Raw genomic sequence first — 13917 nt, 5'->3', positions numbered from 1 at the left:
GAAGCCTACTAGCCTGCAGAGGGCTAGGGCGGGATGGGACGACAAGGAGCCTGGGAATGGGATGTGATAATCCATTGGCGATATACCCTCGGCGTTAGGGCTGTGTTATAATCAGGGTACGATGAGGCAAGGGATTTTGGACAGGGGATCGGATTCTTGGGAACATTTTTTGCCTCTTGTTGATTGACCTACAAACTATACCACCACACGTGTGATGACGATGACATGAACAAAACCACCAACCACTTGTCTACAATACCTACTCACAACATGATTGAGTTTTCAATGATAATGATGAATACTATTTACTGAATAATGCAAATCTGGCATAGGATGAAACGACGAGTCGTTTTACACTTTCATCCATCCATCCAGCAAGGCTGCCAAAGTCGGGCTCGACAACCCCACTCAAAGGAATCTGTAGATCGAAGATTCTCCGAATTCGCCGAAATAGATTGATCCGACCTCGAAGAAGAAACTCACTAGATGGTCTAGTCTGACCCTGTCAGTAACTGCACTTACCTCAAAACCCACTAGGCTAGAAACTCTGCATGCACCCACCGCCTGAACGGCCTCGACTCGACTCGACTCGACTCGACTCGACTCGACTCGACCCTCCTTCTGTTCCCCTATGGGGTATGCACAGTAAGTTAGTACAGTCCAGTCCTCAGCCCAGTGGCATGGGCATGGGCATGGGCATGAGCCAGCCAGCACGTGGCGAATCCCTCCCTTAGGGGCCTTGGCCTTGGCTTCTTGCCGATCACGACATTAGTATCGAACGGGGCCCCAAAAATCTCACTCACCCGGACTGACACAACTGACACAAAACAACCACTTGGGAATCCTTCTCCCGAGACCACTAATCAGACTGCTTTACCTTGGTCGTGAACGGAGTGGGTTCTCTCGTTCGGTTCTGGTCGGAACATGCCATGTCTAGGTTCTGTACTGTACCTAGTGCATATCCACCTACTCATATGTCTTACCCTCCTTAAACAGTCCCACCCCCGATTAATGTCATCTCCGTGTTTGCCGAGTTGATCAATTAATCGAGATTAATTACGCGAGACTAGAGTAGACTAAGTGTAAGTGACAGGACTAGCAGTTTAGGCTAGTAGTAAGTAGTAAGTAGTAAGCAGTAAGCAGTAAGCAGTAATTTAGCTGAAGGGTCAACATCATCGAGAAGGCTAATTTGCCTACATATGTAGTATGTATTGTATCCGATAAATGCAGAAGAAGATCAGAAGTTGGCTCTGATGTGGTTGGTTGGGTTGACTGGTTGGGTTCGGGATGAGGATGATGGAGAGCGATGAATCCCAAGGCGCACCACGACTAATGTTGAAGTAACCATAGTGGAACGGGAGAAGGACAAGGTCTGTTCATCATGTACTTTTCTAAAACTAAAATAGAATCTATGTAAGGCTAGGTAGAAGACTAAAGAACTTCAAACTCGGTGACAAGTCCATCATATGCAATCCTCATCTCATCATGATCACATACGTGTATACAGACCAGCATGTATCGCATCGCATCCCTACCATGGCTACTCAGGTCATCCTGCCACTCCCTCATGAATCCTCGTGATGGTCATGACGCCACACATGGGCCGTAAGACTAAACCTCTCCACATCCACATTCACATATGGCAGACATCCGAGACAGATCAACTGCGAGTACGTCCTGTCCCCGGCATGAAAACAACGAGCGACTCAAGTTCAAAAGCCAGGAACTTGGAACAGGAAGGGACGGAACAGAAAAGAAGAAAGTAAGGAGAATGGAAATTTTATACGCCTTTCGCCATGTGATATTTTGAAACTTTCAGATGGGACATTAACATGAAAAATTATAGATCTAAATCTGATATACAGAACGAAGTCTCTGGGCAACGTGGGCCGGAAGTTGCGACAGGAAGGTATCGAAGTTGGGTATCATATTTTTGTAGCCTTGCAGAACCTACAACCCCCAGTTAGCGCAATCTCGGACCGTAGTGAAAATTCATATACATACCTGCTGGAAAGATGTTTGAATGTCCCGGTAGTCATCCTGGTTCAAAGACTTGCTGGGAAAGGCCGCAATGGCCTGGAAGAAATCGCCCAGGAATGACTCCATGGCTTGCGGGTTCTTCATGACTACTTGGTTGAAGCCCAAGAACGCCGACGCCTTCTCGCGGGTGAATTCGATCTTGTTCATCGACTTCAAAAAGACGCCAGCGTACTCGCCCAGACGAGGCGCAAGTTGATCCGAGCAGCAGATTCCCAGCCGACCCAGCGCCATCGCAGCGTTCTCGTTCACAGAATCAATAATCTCCTCGTTGTTGTTGATGATGATGTAGAGCCTTTGGTACAGCTTCTCGACGTACGGCGACAAAGCCGCCTTCTCGTTGACCGCGATCTCACCGCAAGACCAGCAGGCGTTGTTGAGCACACTGAATCCCGTGTGCCGATCGTCATCTCGGATCGTATCCAGATCAAGTTGCTGGATCAGAGTTGGCATGATCTGAGGGATGAAGGGCTCGAGTTGGGGGAAGATGTTGATGGCACAATCACCCAGCAGCGCGTACGACGACTGACGGACCTCATAGTTTGGGTCCTCCATACAGAAGCAGAGGAGATCGAAGAACCGGGGCTGGGAGTTGGCCACCAGTTCGCCGCTCTTCTGCGGGTCGATCGCCTGGATGATTGCGCTCAGAAGGTCCAAGCTAGTAACCAAGAAATCCTTGTCAGGCTCCTCGACACCCTGGTTGCTGACTGAGGCCATATACTCCTGCAGGTTCTCATAGATGATCTTGATGCAGCGCTGGAAAAGAGGTTGCGCAAATGGGGCGAATGCATCTCCGTAAGCGGCGGCAATATACCCAAGGCACTCGAGCAGAGGGAAAAGCTCCCGAGACTGGTCGGTGATCTTGTTATAGCGGTCGATAAGAGCAGGCATCAAGATGTTCACCAACTGAGGTTGCGCCAACTCACCCATGACGCACTCCGCCAAGGTCTGCACACAATCGTACAGGATGTACATGTTCCGATCCTTGTATTTCCCGAAACACTGAACAAACTGCTGAAGGATGGGTTCACAGTAAGGGATCAGGTTGGCATCGGACTTCTCCTCAAGACTTGCAAAAGCCGACGCAGCTGCCTCTTGAACCTTCTTGTTCCCATCCAGCATGCGACGTAGGATGCCATCCATCATGGGCTCAAAGTAGCGGGCCCTTTCCGCAGGGTCGGCCAGATGGGAAGCCCACTCGGAATACCGTCCCAAGCACCAGCAAGTGATCTGGCGAACGACTGGCTGAGAATCATTGAGGCACGAGATCAGATAAGGAACGAGCTCCGGGAGGTGGGGCGTGACCGCATCCATGCAACCATCAGCGACGGCCCCCAAAGTTAGAACAGCAGCTTCGCGCTGTGTCCACTGTTCATGACGAAGGGTGTCCATTAGATAGGGCAGGATGGTTTCGAAGATCGGGTCGTGGTAGACGTTGGAAAACACGTCCAAGGCCGCAGCGGAGCACTTGCGGAGGGTCCACTCATCCTCAGGATCGTCTCCAAACTCCGAATCCTCGATCTCACCCTCACTCAGCTCATCGTCATCGTCCTCAGGAGCGGGATTGCCGTTGGCTTGGTCCGGCTTAGAAGTATCCAGACGAGCGGCTTTCGACTTCGCAAACTGAGGTCTAAGATCTTGATCGCGATCTTCTTCCTCCGCATCCTCGCCCTCTGCCGCCAAGCGGTTGGCCTCGTCCTCATCATAAACCATACTCCGCAGCAAGACGGGCACGATCTGGGACATATGCGGGGCTAGTGGCTGCTGCAGCTTCACCTGTTCACCCGCAACCAGCCAAAACTCCGCCGCATCGAGGGCGAGCTCCGGATCCTCCTGATTGTTCTGTTGCATGATGATATAGTTGACCAGCCCTTCCATGTGCGGGACCAATTTCTCCGGGGCGAAATCCACCAGTTGGGCGAAGGTCTGACACACCGTCCGGCGGACATCTGTGCTAGCATCATTGGCCAATTGGAACAACTGCGACAGGAACAAATCGAGGGAGGCGACAAGCGCCTTGGGTCGGTGGGGAAGGAAGACGTGGATTGTGCGGAGGGCCATCGAACGGACCTTGGCGCTCTGGTTGGAGGTGAACTCCAGCAGCTTCGGGATGATTACGTCGAGCGGACACTGTCCTTGGTAATCGCGATCCAAGATCTTGCGATTATCTTCGCAGACCTTGGCGAGAGCGGACATGGCTGCCTCCTGAGTGAAGCTCGGTACGTTTCCCGAATTCTCGACAAGCGCCAGCAGCTCGTTCAGAACATCCGGCCATGCCAACAATCCAGCTTGCTGAACCAACTCTGTGATGATCGTACCGGCGAAGTTCCGGACTTGTAAATTGTTGTCGCGTAGACTGGTCAGAGTCGCTGATCGAATATAGGTGAGAGAGGTCTGAGGGATTGTGGCATAGGCGACGCGGATTTTGGTCTTGAGGTTCACAGCTGCGGCGAAACGGACTAGGTTGTAGGTTTCATCGTTCATACCGAGATGCGAAGGAGGCTGTGCAGTGCAGAAGAGGTAGGTAATATAGTTGACATAATCTGGAGAGGAGGTTGCTTGTACTAGCATCTATCAGATGAAAGAAAAAGATCGAAAGAGAGCTCCAGTCAGTCATTTTGATTTTTTTTTATTTTTTCAAACAGTAGCAGACCAGCTCAGAAGGTTTCTTGAAAATGGGGTGATAACATATGGTAAGAGCTGACAAAAGCGCAAGGTCTCAGGGACGGTATTGGTAAAAGGAAGAGACACAGTCGAAGCGGGCAGACAGAAATTCGCAGATGCGAGAGTGGGAGGGGGAGGGGGAGAAGAAGCACACACCTGTTCGGCCTGTTTTTGAGCCGAGCGATCGAAACCGTTCAAAGAATCCCTGAGACAGCAGGCCAACTGGCCCAATGGCTCATCCTGCGGTTGCCACTCCATGATGAAAAAGAAAAAGGGGAGGAGGAGGAGGGAGGGAGGGGGAGAGGCGCAGAGGCAGAAAGAAGTAAATGCGGGAGTGGGAGAGGGAAGGACGGGGAGAGGGAGAGACGGGAAGGAGAGAGTAGTAGTAGGAGTAGTAGGAGTAATTTGGTAGTAGGAGTAGTAGTAGTAGTAGCAACAGCAGCAGCAGCAGCAGCAGCAACAGGGAGAATTAGTCTGCAGTGTGGTTTTGCCCAAAGGGAAGGAAACCCCGCCGTCTGGCTGGGAAAAAAAAAGGCGGCAACTCTCTCATTAACTCATTAATTACCACTGCAGCATCTTCTCCCACCAACTACTGTAACTACTGTAATTACTCCATCCTTGCTTTGTCCATCTCTATGCTCTTTCTTTTCCGCTCAATAGCAAGAATACAATAATGTCAGACTCGTCCTATATGAACATCATTCAATGGGGTCAGGCCGGATCTCTTGTAGCAATGACCCAACGACGTACTGTACAGTACAAAGATAACAGGCCAACCACGAAAGGCCGGCGACCGTGGGGCGAATGGAGATTATTGATTGCTGAACACCGGCCATACACCACACCAGGTATATACAACAAAGAACCATAAAAAGTTGGTCGTATGACAGACAATAAAGGCACAGTTCATAAGAAGGCTACAATCACCAAACCGTCATTTTTTTCGAGGGGGGATAAGTGGGTGGTGGTCACCCCGTACCGTACTGTACTGTTCTGTATGATCACTAATTGCCTGAGCGGTCATGGTACAGCACAGTAAAAACCGATATCTTATCTCTGGCATAGCTCTCTGATACTGACGTTTTGCATTTATTTCCCCTTCAACTTTATCTGAGATAGTGATAAATTAAACAACGCACTGGCTTTTATCATAGTAACATAAGTGGCTCTCTTCCGGTCTATATACCACTTTTTTCCATGGCTGAATGATTGAAAAGTGTGCGCACGTGCATGCTCAGCACATGCATGGACGCCCGCTTAATTTAGTCGACAGATCGACCCTCGTGCGTCTCTTTGCGTGGTCAGGGAGATACATACAACGATATGAGGTTGACCGTTGCGGACCATCATGATCAGAATCCCATCGAGAACCAGGCTAGAGTCTTCGAAGGACATGAGCTGAATTCTCACTATCAAACAGAAATCATATACCCACAATGCCTGACATGTATAATTGCCTATCGTCGACACCAAATGATCGCAGTATTCAATCTAACTCCGCTCGCTTGCTTCGAGATAAGCCGAAAACAAAATGCAATCCTCATGCCCAGACCAGTTTCTTAATGTCATACACCAGATGTTCCAGGTATCCAGTGCGTTTCTTCGCTTCCTCCAACGAGATAATGTCCGAGGAATCAATCAGGGATCGCTGTTTGCCATCTTCAGGAGGGCCGTGCCGGTCGCTTGCCGTCACGGCCCGCTCGATTTCCTCGCAGATGCTTCGAACCCAGTCCGAAGGGCTGACACTGCTAGTCCCAATGACCTGTGGAAGGGCTTTGAATGCAACCAGGCGGGTGGCCGGGTGCGGGGCGCCTTTGAACCACGAGTACATGCTCCACTCACTGCTCGGGCGCGCACTACGGTCGAGACTCGTGGAAGGCACCTGGCTCTGGAGAGACCGTGTATTGACCCTCAATGCGTTCTTGTCGCCTTCGCGATAGTCCACCACCAACCCGACATTGCTGCGCTCATCAGTCTGAGCCTCCGTCAAGATAGAGGTTACATAGGTTCCATAATTGATTCTGGTCACTGAGCACAAATCAATCCGCTCGTAGGACAACACTTTGTCCGTGTTCCAGTCGAATCGGCAGCTATACAGAGCAACGTCCGTGAGAAGAAGGACGGCCTCTTCAAATGGCATGGTCCGGAGCGTGTTCGGCTGTCGGGGAGTTAGCAGTGTCCAGCCTCCGAGAAATTCCTCGGATTGATCGCTGATGACGATCTTGCAACTGGTGTCAATGGCATTCTGCCGAAGCTTCTGCACGGAGATGCCTGGGTCGGTTGTCTGCATCTCAAGTGCAAACTCCTGGAAGACATCAGTCGTGACGTTACCCAGCAGGTAATCGATACAGGCCTGTGAAAAGTAATCGTTCACAATGTTGTTGTAGTAACGAGACAGGGTCAGCCCGAAGTCGTTCAACGCTCCTCGATAATTCCGCTTTCGAGTGCGGGTGTAGTCTCCTTTCAAGGCAGCAGTGGAGGAGTACTGCTTAGAAATCGCATCGCCATTGTCCGCCCAGAGGGTATTGAACCAGTGTGTCGAGGAATCACGTCTTAAGTCGAGGTCTATCCCTTCCTGCTTTAACTCTCGCTCTAAAGCCCACTGGCCAAAAGCACACTGCGCAACACCCGTGCGATCGAGACAGTCCATGCAATTAGTGCGCGTGATCCCAGATTGGCGCCGGAGAACGGTACCGTTTTGCACCATCGTGTCGCCAAATTCGCTCAAAGTTGATTCCAGCCGGTCGACCAGTCGGCTTACTTTTTCAAACTTCATCCCTCGGCATTCATTATGGAAGTCAAACCACTCCATCTTGAGTGGCGCACCATCAATACCGCCTGATTCATTCAAGGACCGAGCAAATTTCTCGTATTGCTCCCCGAGCTTCAATTCACCAGCTTGTTTATCTATGAGGGATACTGCTTGAACGTTGCCGTATCTCCGACTCAGATTTCGGAAATGCCTGTCAAAGGCGAGCTGGTTCGTCTCTGTGGAATGATGCAGCACGGGGACTGGCTTGAATGCATACGGGGTCTGAGAGAAGTATAGCGGGATCGAGCCTCGCACTTGTAGGAACGAGTAGACACTACGTGTCGGATTCCAGTCAGACGTCGAGAGAATCTGTTCTGTTTCAACAAAGTTGGCGGTATTACCATTGTCATCCACGCCACGGCGGAGATATCGCAAGCCTGGTCGCTTCACCGACCGTCGAGAAATTAGAGTGACGAGAAAATCGCGCTTCTCCTCATCGGTCTTGACAGTATCTGCCTCCTGCTTATCGCCCAGAATCCGGCCAGTGACCTGTTGCTCGTCTGATTTACCTGATTCTGATGATGAAGGCTTCGGAGTTGCCCCGACCGTGAATTCTCGTTGACCTACGAACCCTTGCATCAATGGCAGAGCGAAGCCGTGAGCATCGGCTGTGATGAAGGGCGCAAGCAGATTTCTATTCCAGAAAAACTGGACATGGTAGGTTAGCCACTGAAAGCGCCCCATAGCTTGAAAGACCGCGTACTCACCATATCATCGACCAATCTGTGAAGTGGGAGGTGGGTGGTCAGCGAGGGCTCCTGCACACTAAGGTTCCTGGTAAGGTCGTAATCGTAGGCGAAGAAAAAATTGCGCGATGAGAAAATCATCTCCGTGTAACGCAGCAGCTTGGGCAGCAACTCGACCGTAGGATCTGAACCGAACGGCTCTGCGAGACTCTTTGACGAAGCATCATCACCTCGAGGCACTGGGGTTGCCTCACCGTCCTCGTTCACCTTGGCGATTGTAGGGGAAGACTCTGCCGTGCTTTCCCTGACATCTCCCATGGGCGCTTCGGTTGATTCCTGGTTAACTGTGCCGAGTCCGGGCAGGCCCAGTGTCTTCCTGGAGAGCCAGTTCGCCGCGAACCGTCCGAAGCGAACCTTCTTTCCGATCACATCTTCAGCGATGCTGCCAACGCTGCGTGTCCGGGAGTAAGAGACCTCCTGTTCCGGAGAAGCCGGCGCAGTGCCGACTTCAGTATCGCCTCCCTCAGTCTCTGTATCAGATATCGTGGCTGAATCCTCGGAACCAGTCTCGGTGTGACTGTCCTCGCCCTGCAGCAGACTCTCCTTGGCCCGCGAGATTGCACGACTCGCGTCCGCCTGAGATGACGTTGGGATTACGGCGACATTGGTAATGGTATAGATCGGCTTGCCCTGGATCTGAGCCACTTGCTGGCGTTGAGTGATAGAGATGAGGAATGAATACGATGCAACGGATAGAAGCCCTTGGGTCGCAGAACACAGCCATCAGTGAATGATCCCTATTCATGGGCCAGGATATCAACTAGAACACGAGGAGGGAAGAGGAGCATGCGCGCGCAAAATACACATGATAAGATGAAACAGAATGATCCACAGTCCATTCTAGAGTCTTGGCTAAATCGCGATATTCAACACATACCGACAAGACCGTGAATCTCTAAACCGGAGTCCCTCGTATCGTCACGTCCCGAGGCGGAGCCAGGAAGTAATGTGATTTGGTTAGTCTTATAATCGATGCGAATAGCAGACGGCTCGATATTTCCAGTATGCCGCAAGCCATTGCCTGTGGGGTGAAGGACAAGTCCATCAGCGGTCGCGACCACGATCAGCTTCCGAAGCAATCCAGGCATATCGCCCACTTTTTTTTCTCTCTCTCTTCTGCAAGTCTCGCAAGGAGGAACTTGGGGAATGAAGAATCACGATGAAACAACAAAGAGTGTCAGAAGTAGAAATGCAGCTTCACAATCTATACACAGCGCACCCACCACATGGCCAGTAAAAGCTTTCCTGGTTGGAGGTGCTGGAGCGTGGTGGTGGGATGTCTGTCTGTACCCAATATGGAGCTTAATCCCACCGCGCGACATCATCGATGGTCTTTTCCCCACCACCAGCCACTCCCGCTGGAAGGAAAAAAACAACCCCTACGTCACACTTTCTAGTCGGCAAAACGAGGGGATAGTGGTAGCCATACTCATACTCCTCCTGACTAGGCGTCAACAACAAATACAAAAAAAAAAAAACGATCGAGATCAAGAAGCATAAAATTTGATAAGGAATTTTCTGCTGCAAATAATAATTCTCCGCAATCCACATGGTCTATTGAAGAAAATCACCCGTGATCTTAGGCTCTATATACAATTCCGGGTCTGTGTAATTGCAGGTATTCGCGCCTGCGGTTCATACCATGGCAGTTGATGAAAACAACAAAAACAGATAACAGTCCCATTCCACATACAAGTCATTCGGAGCATCTATTGCTCCTCATCTTCGCATCTTCTTCGCGTCGTCTTTGCGTCGGGAATCAGGTAAAAGTACAAAGCATCCAAAAACAGCCGCGACCATTCAGGAGCAAGGGTAGGTGGAGAAGGTGCGCCCGGGGCGGGAGGGAGGTAATAGCAAACCGAGGGGAATAACGTGAGAAGAAGATAAAAGCGTAAATGAAATAGTCTTGGTCATAAATAGGAGGCAGAAAGCAAGGAGGAGAATCTTAACAGGATGAGAGCCAAAGAGAAAAGGAGGAAGGGGAAATGATCAAGTGTAAGCATCGTATCATACTATGGCGTGTCATGCTTATTGGGTCGCTGTGAGGTACGACTGAGCTCCTCGCTTCGTGCATAGGTAGGACCTGGCTCTCCGTCGCTCCCTTCATTCATTTCTGATAACCCAAAGGCCTGGTTCTCGACGTCATACGCGCGGATCAGCCCTTCGCGGTCTCCATTCCCATTCATATATGCAAAGCTCGAAGAACTCCGGCGATGTGGCTCGTTACTGCGTCGAGATTGCATAGACCGTCGCGTTTGAAAGCCAGCAATTCCATCTGTGGGAACGCCTTCATCGTCAAGCTTGTAATTAAGCATTTGTCGCCCATCTGGATCATGTCGAGAGAGGTTCAGAAGGTAAACGCCGGCAAATATTGTCAGGAAACCGCAGAGCAAAGAAATTGTGTTCACAGCATCGCTGGTGTTGAAACCTTTGAAGAGAATAAATGAAGCGCATAGCGTGGCAGTTGTAAACGTGACATAGTATAGCGGATTAACACTATAAATCCTCATTGTTAGCGCATGCCCTAAGAGCTATAACCGTCGTAAGCGTCACTTACATCGATGTGGAGAACTGATTAAGTGCTTTGTTGAAATAATTCATCTGGGTCAAGATACAGAAGCCGGTGACAATCATGAACACATATGTTGATGCTTGAGTGAATTGGTTGTTTCCCCCTAAGGTCAGCTTCACCGCGATGCCGAATGCCTTGACAGACATGACTGAAACCGAGCCGACGGTGGAACAGATCGAGATGTAAATCAATGGATTCTTCTTGCCGTAGACGGGCGCAACTCGATAGATCATAACGGTGGAGTAAATCGCGACAGCGAGGCAGTAAACGAGAAATCCTGTGAGCGAGACCCTGCGTCAGCCAGAACTAGCTAGATTGAGCTTATATTGACACATACCTGGTTGCAGCGCATAGCTCAAAATCTCATCGATTCTTTCCACCGGTTTGTCTGGGGGCGCATGGAGAACAATGACCACTGAGCCAAGCAGGCACATGGCACATCCCAGTTTGCCCAGAACGCCCAGTCTTTCCTTCAGGAAATAGGAACCAAGGACGGCACTGCATAATGTTAGTCTCAAAAATATAAAACCCACGATTCAAGACATCAAGCCGTACCCGATGAGGACACTCAGCGCACCCAAAGGCGTAACCAGGATGGCAGGCGCGAAAGCATAAGCCGCAAAGTTGGCAATTTCTCCCATGGCCACTGTCAACTTCAGTCAGCTCTTCTCTTCGCAAGACTAGCCTTATTATGACAGTATCGCTCACAGGTAATGACCCCACCCCACCAGATGGGACTTTTCAAATACGAGAAGCCTTCTCCCTCAAACCCATGTCTTTCCGAAGCTTGCATTAGACCCTATGGCGACGATCAATTAGCCAGTTGTCCTGGACAAAACCGTAGACGACGCGCGGACGGAAGTGTGATTGCTGGTGGACAACTTCATGGTGGTAGGACGAACCTTCTTCGTGATGACAAAACTCGTACCTGGGCGTTTGTTAGTCTCAGCCGCATGAATCGCATGGGTGACCGCTCGTACCGATTGCCATTGTTGACAGAATGGCCAGGATAAGGCCAACATATCTGCATATCACCACCCGATCAGAAGACTGTCTCAGACAGTGGCCACCAGGCCTTCAGTAACGTGAGTAGAGCATACTTATCGGAGATCATATTGACAATAGCCGAGGAGCTGGTTGCTCCCTCGAGATGTGAAAGCCAATGCTTGTTCCTATTATTTTGGGGTTGTCGGCGGATGTATGATGCCGAGTCGAAAATGAATGGAGGAGTGAATGCACAATGGGGGAGGCTGAAGTGGATGCTGGGTCGGGCTCGGTGGACGGCTACCTCAGCCAAGCATTCGGAGTGCGCCAACAATGACCGACAAGAGTTAAGAAGCACAACAAGAGCGCAAAGAATGGAAGTCAAAATGAAGGAGAAAGAAACCACAACCAGTGACAGAAAGGAGTGAGTAAGCTAAACCACAGTAAGATGCAGCAGCCTTGGGGATGCGACCGATGGCTCTTTTTGGGGTCGAGAACTCCTGCGATCGGTCGGAGAAGAGAGCTGGTTGTTTGGTGATCCTAGAGGCTGGCTGCCTGCGCTCGTGCGGTGGGGTTTTTCCCCTTCAAACGGATCCGGCCCGGATCTGGACGCGCGTTACTAGTGAGTACGTAGGTGCAAGCGAGTGACTGGCGACAACGAGTCCCCCAATCTAATTTTCCACAGAAATCTACTTCGTAGGCACGAAGTACTGTAGGCACTAGAATGGTAGTATTGGTAGTACCTGGTACCTGGGAGTTGTAGTGGGATGGTAGAAAGGGAGGCTCAAAAAAGGTGTTTGAGAGAATTGATGTTGGTGGTTTGAAGATCGGAGATGCAGCCGTGTCCTCGGTTGCCAGAAGAGCATTTAATTAGATAGTACCTACCTAGTACCTAGTTATTATGAGCGAGTAGGTGGTAGTATTGTTACAGTAGGTACGGGGTACTACGGAGTACTTCTATTGGTGGTGGTGACGCCTTTCCTAACCAAAGATAGACCTTACATAAGCCGTCCCCCCAATGAAGTAACTAAACCTTACTGCGAAGAGCTAAAAGACATATCAATGTGATGCTAGAAAATGAACAAATAATTGTAGTAATAGGCTATGTTGGGTATGTCTTGTACTGTACAGATATAGTACTGTATATAATGTGCTAATGCAGGAGTATAGATACACATATATACCATGCTCATGGAACAAGATGCTCGCAGAAATCGAATACTACTAGATAGGCAGCATTTGCCGGGGCCAATGTTCACTACGTACTGTAAGTACCCACTCATAAGTCCAGGCTTGGAATGCGAAGGAAACGAACCCAGGGTGCGGAAGGGCAACGGTGGCCATTCCATTTCACCCTGATCCAATCAAGGACTGCCAGCCACAGTCTGGCCCCCCCTTGTTGAGGCTGGTTTCAGTACGTGATCAGCGTCTTGAAACAAAACGGTGCCTAAGAATAGGCGAAATTCTCGCTTGGAACGCCATAATTCCGGTTCTACTCCGTACCTACCACTGATACCTTATTCACTTTCCTGCCCCCAAAGTGGTGTCATACTATGCTACGGATATTCCCTGTTGCACACCCGTATCGCAGTCGTCCCACAAATTAGACACAAAACTATGACATCGTAACCAGAAGTCGGCCAGATCCAATTACACTTCCCTTCACTGCACGAGCTACGATTGTCTGACAATTTATCCAGGCAGCGGAGAGGAAGGAATTATTGAGATGATGATATTCCCAAGGTTGAAGGAAGTAAAGGTCAACCTCCTACTAGCCAAGTCAACTGGCTCCTACTAGTAACAGGGGTTCAAGGTGTATTCAGTTCAACAGCTAAAGGAATTAAGTATAGTCAAGACAACTGAAAATGTTTGGCCTCAATTCATCGCTAAGGATAAGAACACAAGAAGCGTAGATAAGCCTCCAGTTCAGATAGTACCAGCTTTTTAAGATCCACCCGGGGGGATGCGCAAGGTCATTAGGCCATCACGCGAGCGTTGAAGCTTATCTAGAAGGGGTATTACAGCAGAACACCGGTTGCAACACACAATGGAAGGAGAAAGATGTAACCCCAGACGCCAGACATATTGCCGACCCAGGTGGT

The 13917-nt window shown here is 50.0% G+C and overlaps 3 protein-coding genes across 3 annotated transcripts; all 3 read right to left on the bottom strand.

The window, feature by feature from the left end:
* Positions 1-1450: 1450 nt before the first annotated feature.
* On the bottom strand, positions 1451-4990 carry ASPACDRAFT_74164 (putative importin beta-2 subunit). Its single transcript, XM_020204136.1, has 3 exons — positions 4858-4990; positions 2005-4608; positions 1451-1950 (listed from the first exon to the last, which is right to left on the bottom strand). The coding sequence occupies exons 1-3, from the start codon at positions 4957-4959 to the stop codon at positions 1849-1851; spliced, it is 2808 nt and encodes a 935-aa protein (XP_020060870.1). The 5' UTR covers positions 4960-4990; the 3' UTR covers positions 1451-1848.
* An 858-nt stretch (positions 4991-5848) lies between these two features.
* Positions 5849-9493, bottom strand: ASPACDRAFT_74163 (SacI domain protein). The gene is made up of 3 exons (XM_020204135.1): positions 9137-9493; positions 8221-8960; positions 5849-8161 (listed from the first exon to the last, which is right to left on the bottom strand). The coding sequence occupies exons 1-3, from the start codon at positions 9345-9347 to the stop codon at positions 6242-6244; spliced, it is 2871 nt and encodes a 956-aa protein (XP_020060869.1). The 5' UTR covers positions 9348-9493; the 3' UTR covers positions 5849-6241.
* A 778-nt stretch (positions 9494-10271) lies between these two features.
* ASPACDRAFT_49008 (DUF803 domain membrane protein) lies at positions 10272-11624 on the bottom strand (the record flags this gene model as incomplete). Its single annotated transcript, XM_020202195.1, has 5 exons — positions 10272-10755; positions 10817-11108; positions 11169-11329; positions 11387-11477; positions 11540-11624. The coding sequence occupies 5 exons, from the start codon at positions 11622-11624 to the stop codon at positions 10272-10274; spliced, it is 1113 nt and encodes a 370-aa protein (XP_020060868.1).
* Positions 11625-13917: the final 2293 nt, after the last annotated feature.

This window comes from Aspergillus aculeatus, assembly GCF_001890905.1.
Source record: "Aspergillus aculeatus ATCC 16872 unplaced genomic scaffold ASPACscaffold_1, whole genome shotgun sequence".
NCBI classification, from domain to species: Eukaryota; Fungi; Ascomycota; class Eurotiomycetes; order Eurotiales; family Aspergillaceae; genus Aspergillus; species Aspergillus aculeatus.
Note: the sequence above shows the minus strand (reverse complement) of the source record. Positions and strands in the feature narration are given on the sequence as shown.

Coding starts and splice junctions, on each gene's coding strand:
- ASPACDRAFT_74163 (XM_020204135.1), bottom strand. CDS start 9,347: ATGCCTGGATTGCTTCGGAAGCTGATCGTGGTCGCGACCGCTGATGGA. Junction 8,961..9,136: donor AGAGATTCACGGTCTTGTCG/GTATGTGTTGAA, acceptor CTGCGACCCAAG/GGCTTCTATCCGTTGCATCG. Junction 8,162..8,220: donor ACAGATTGGTCGATGATATG/GTGAGTACGCGG, acceptor TACCATGTCCAG/TTTTTCTGGAATAGAAATCT.
- ASPACDRAFT_74164 (XM_020204136.1), bottom strand. CDS start 4,959: ATGGAGTGGCAACCGCAGGATGAGCCATTGGGCCAGTTGGCCTGCTGT. Junction 4,609..4,857: donor CTCAAAAACAGGCCGAACAG/GTGTGTGCTTCT, acceptor TTCATCTGATAG/ATGCTAGTACAAGCAACCTC. Junction 1,951..2,004: donor TTCAAACATCTTTCCAGCAG/GTATGTATATGA, acceptor TGGGGGTTGTAG/GTTCTGCAAGGCTACAAAAA.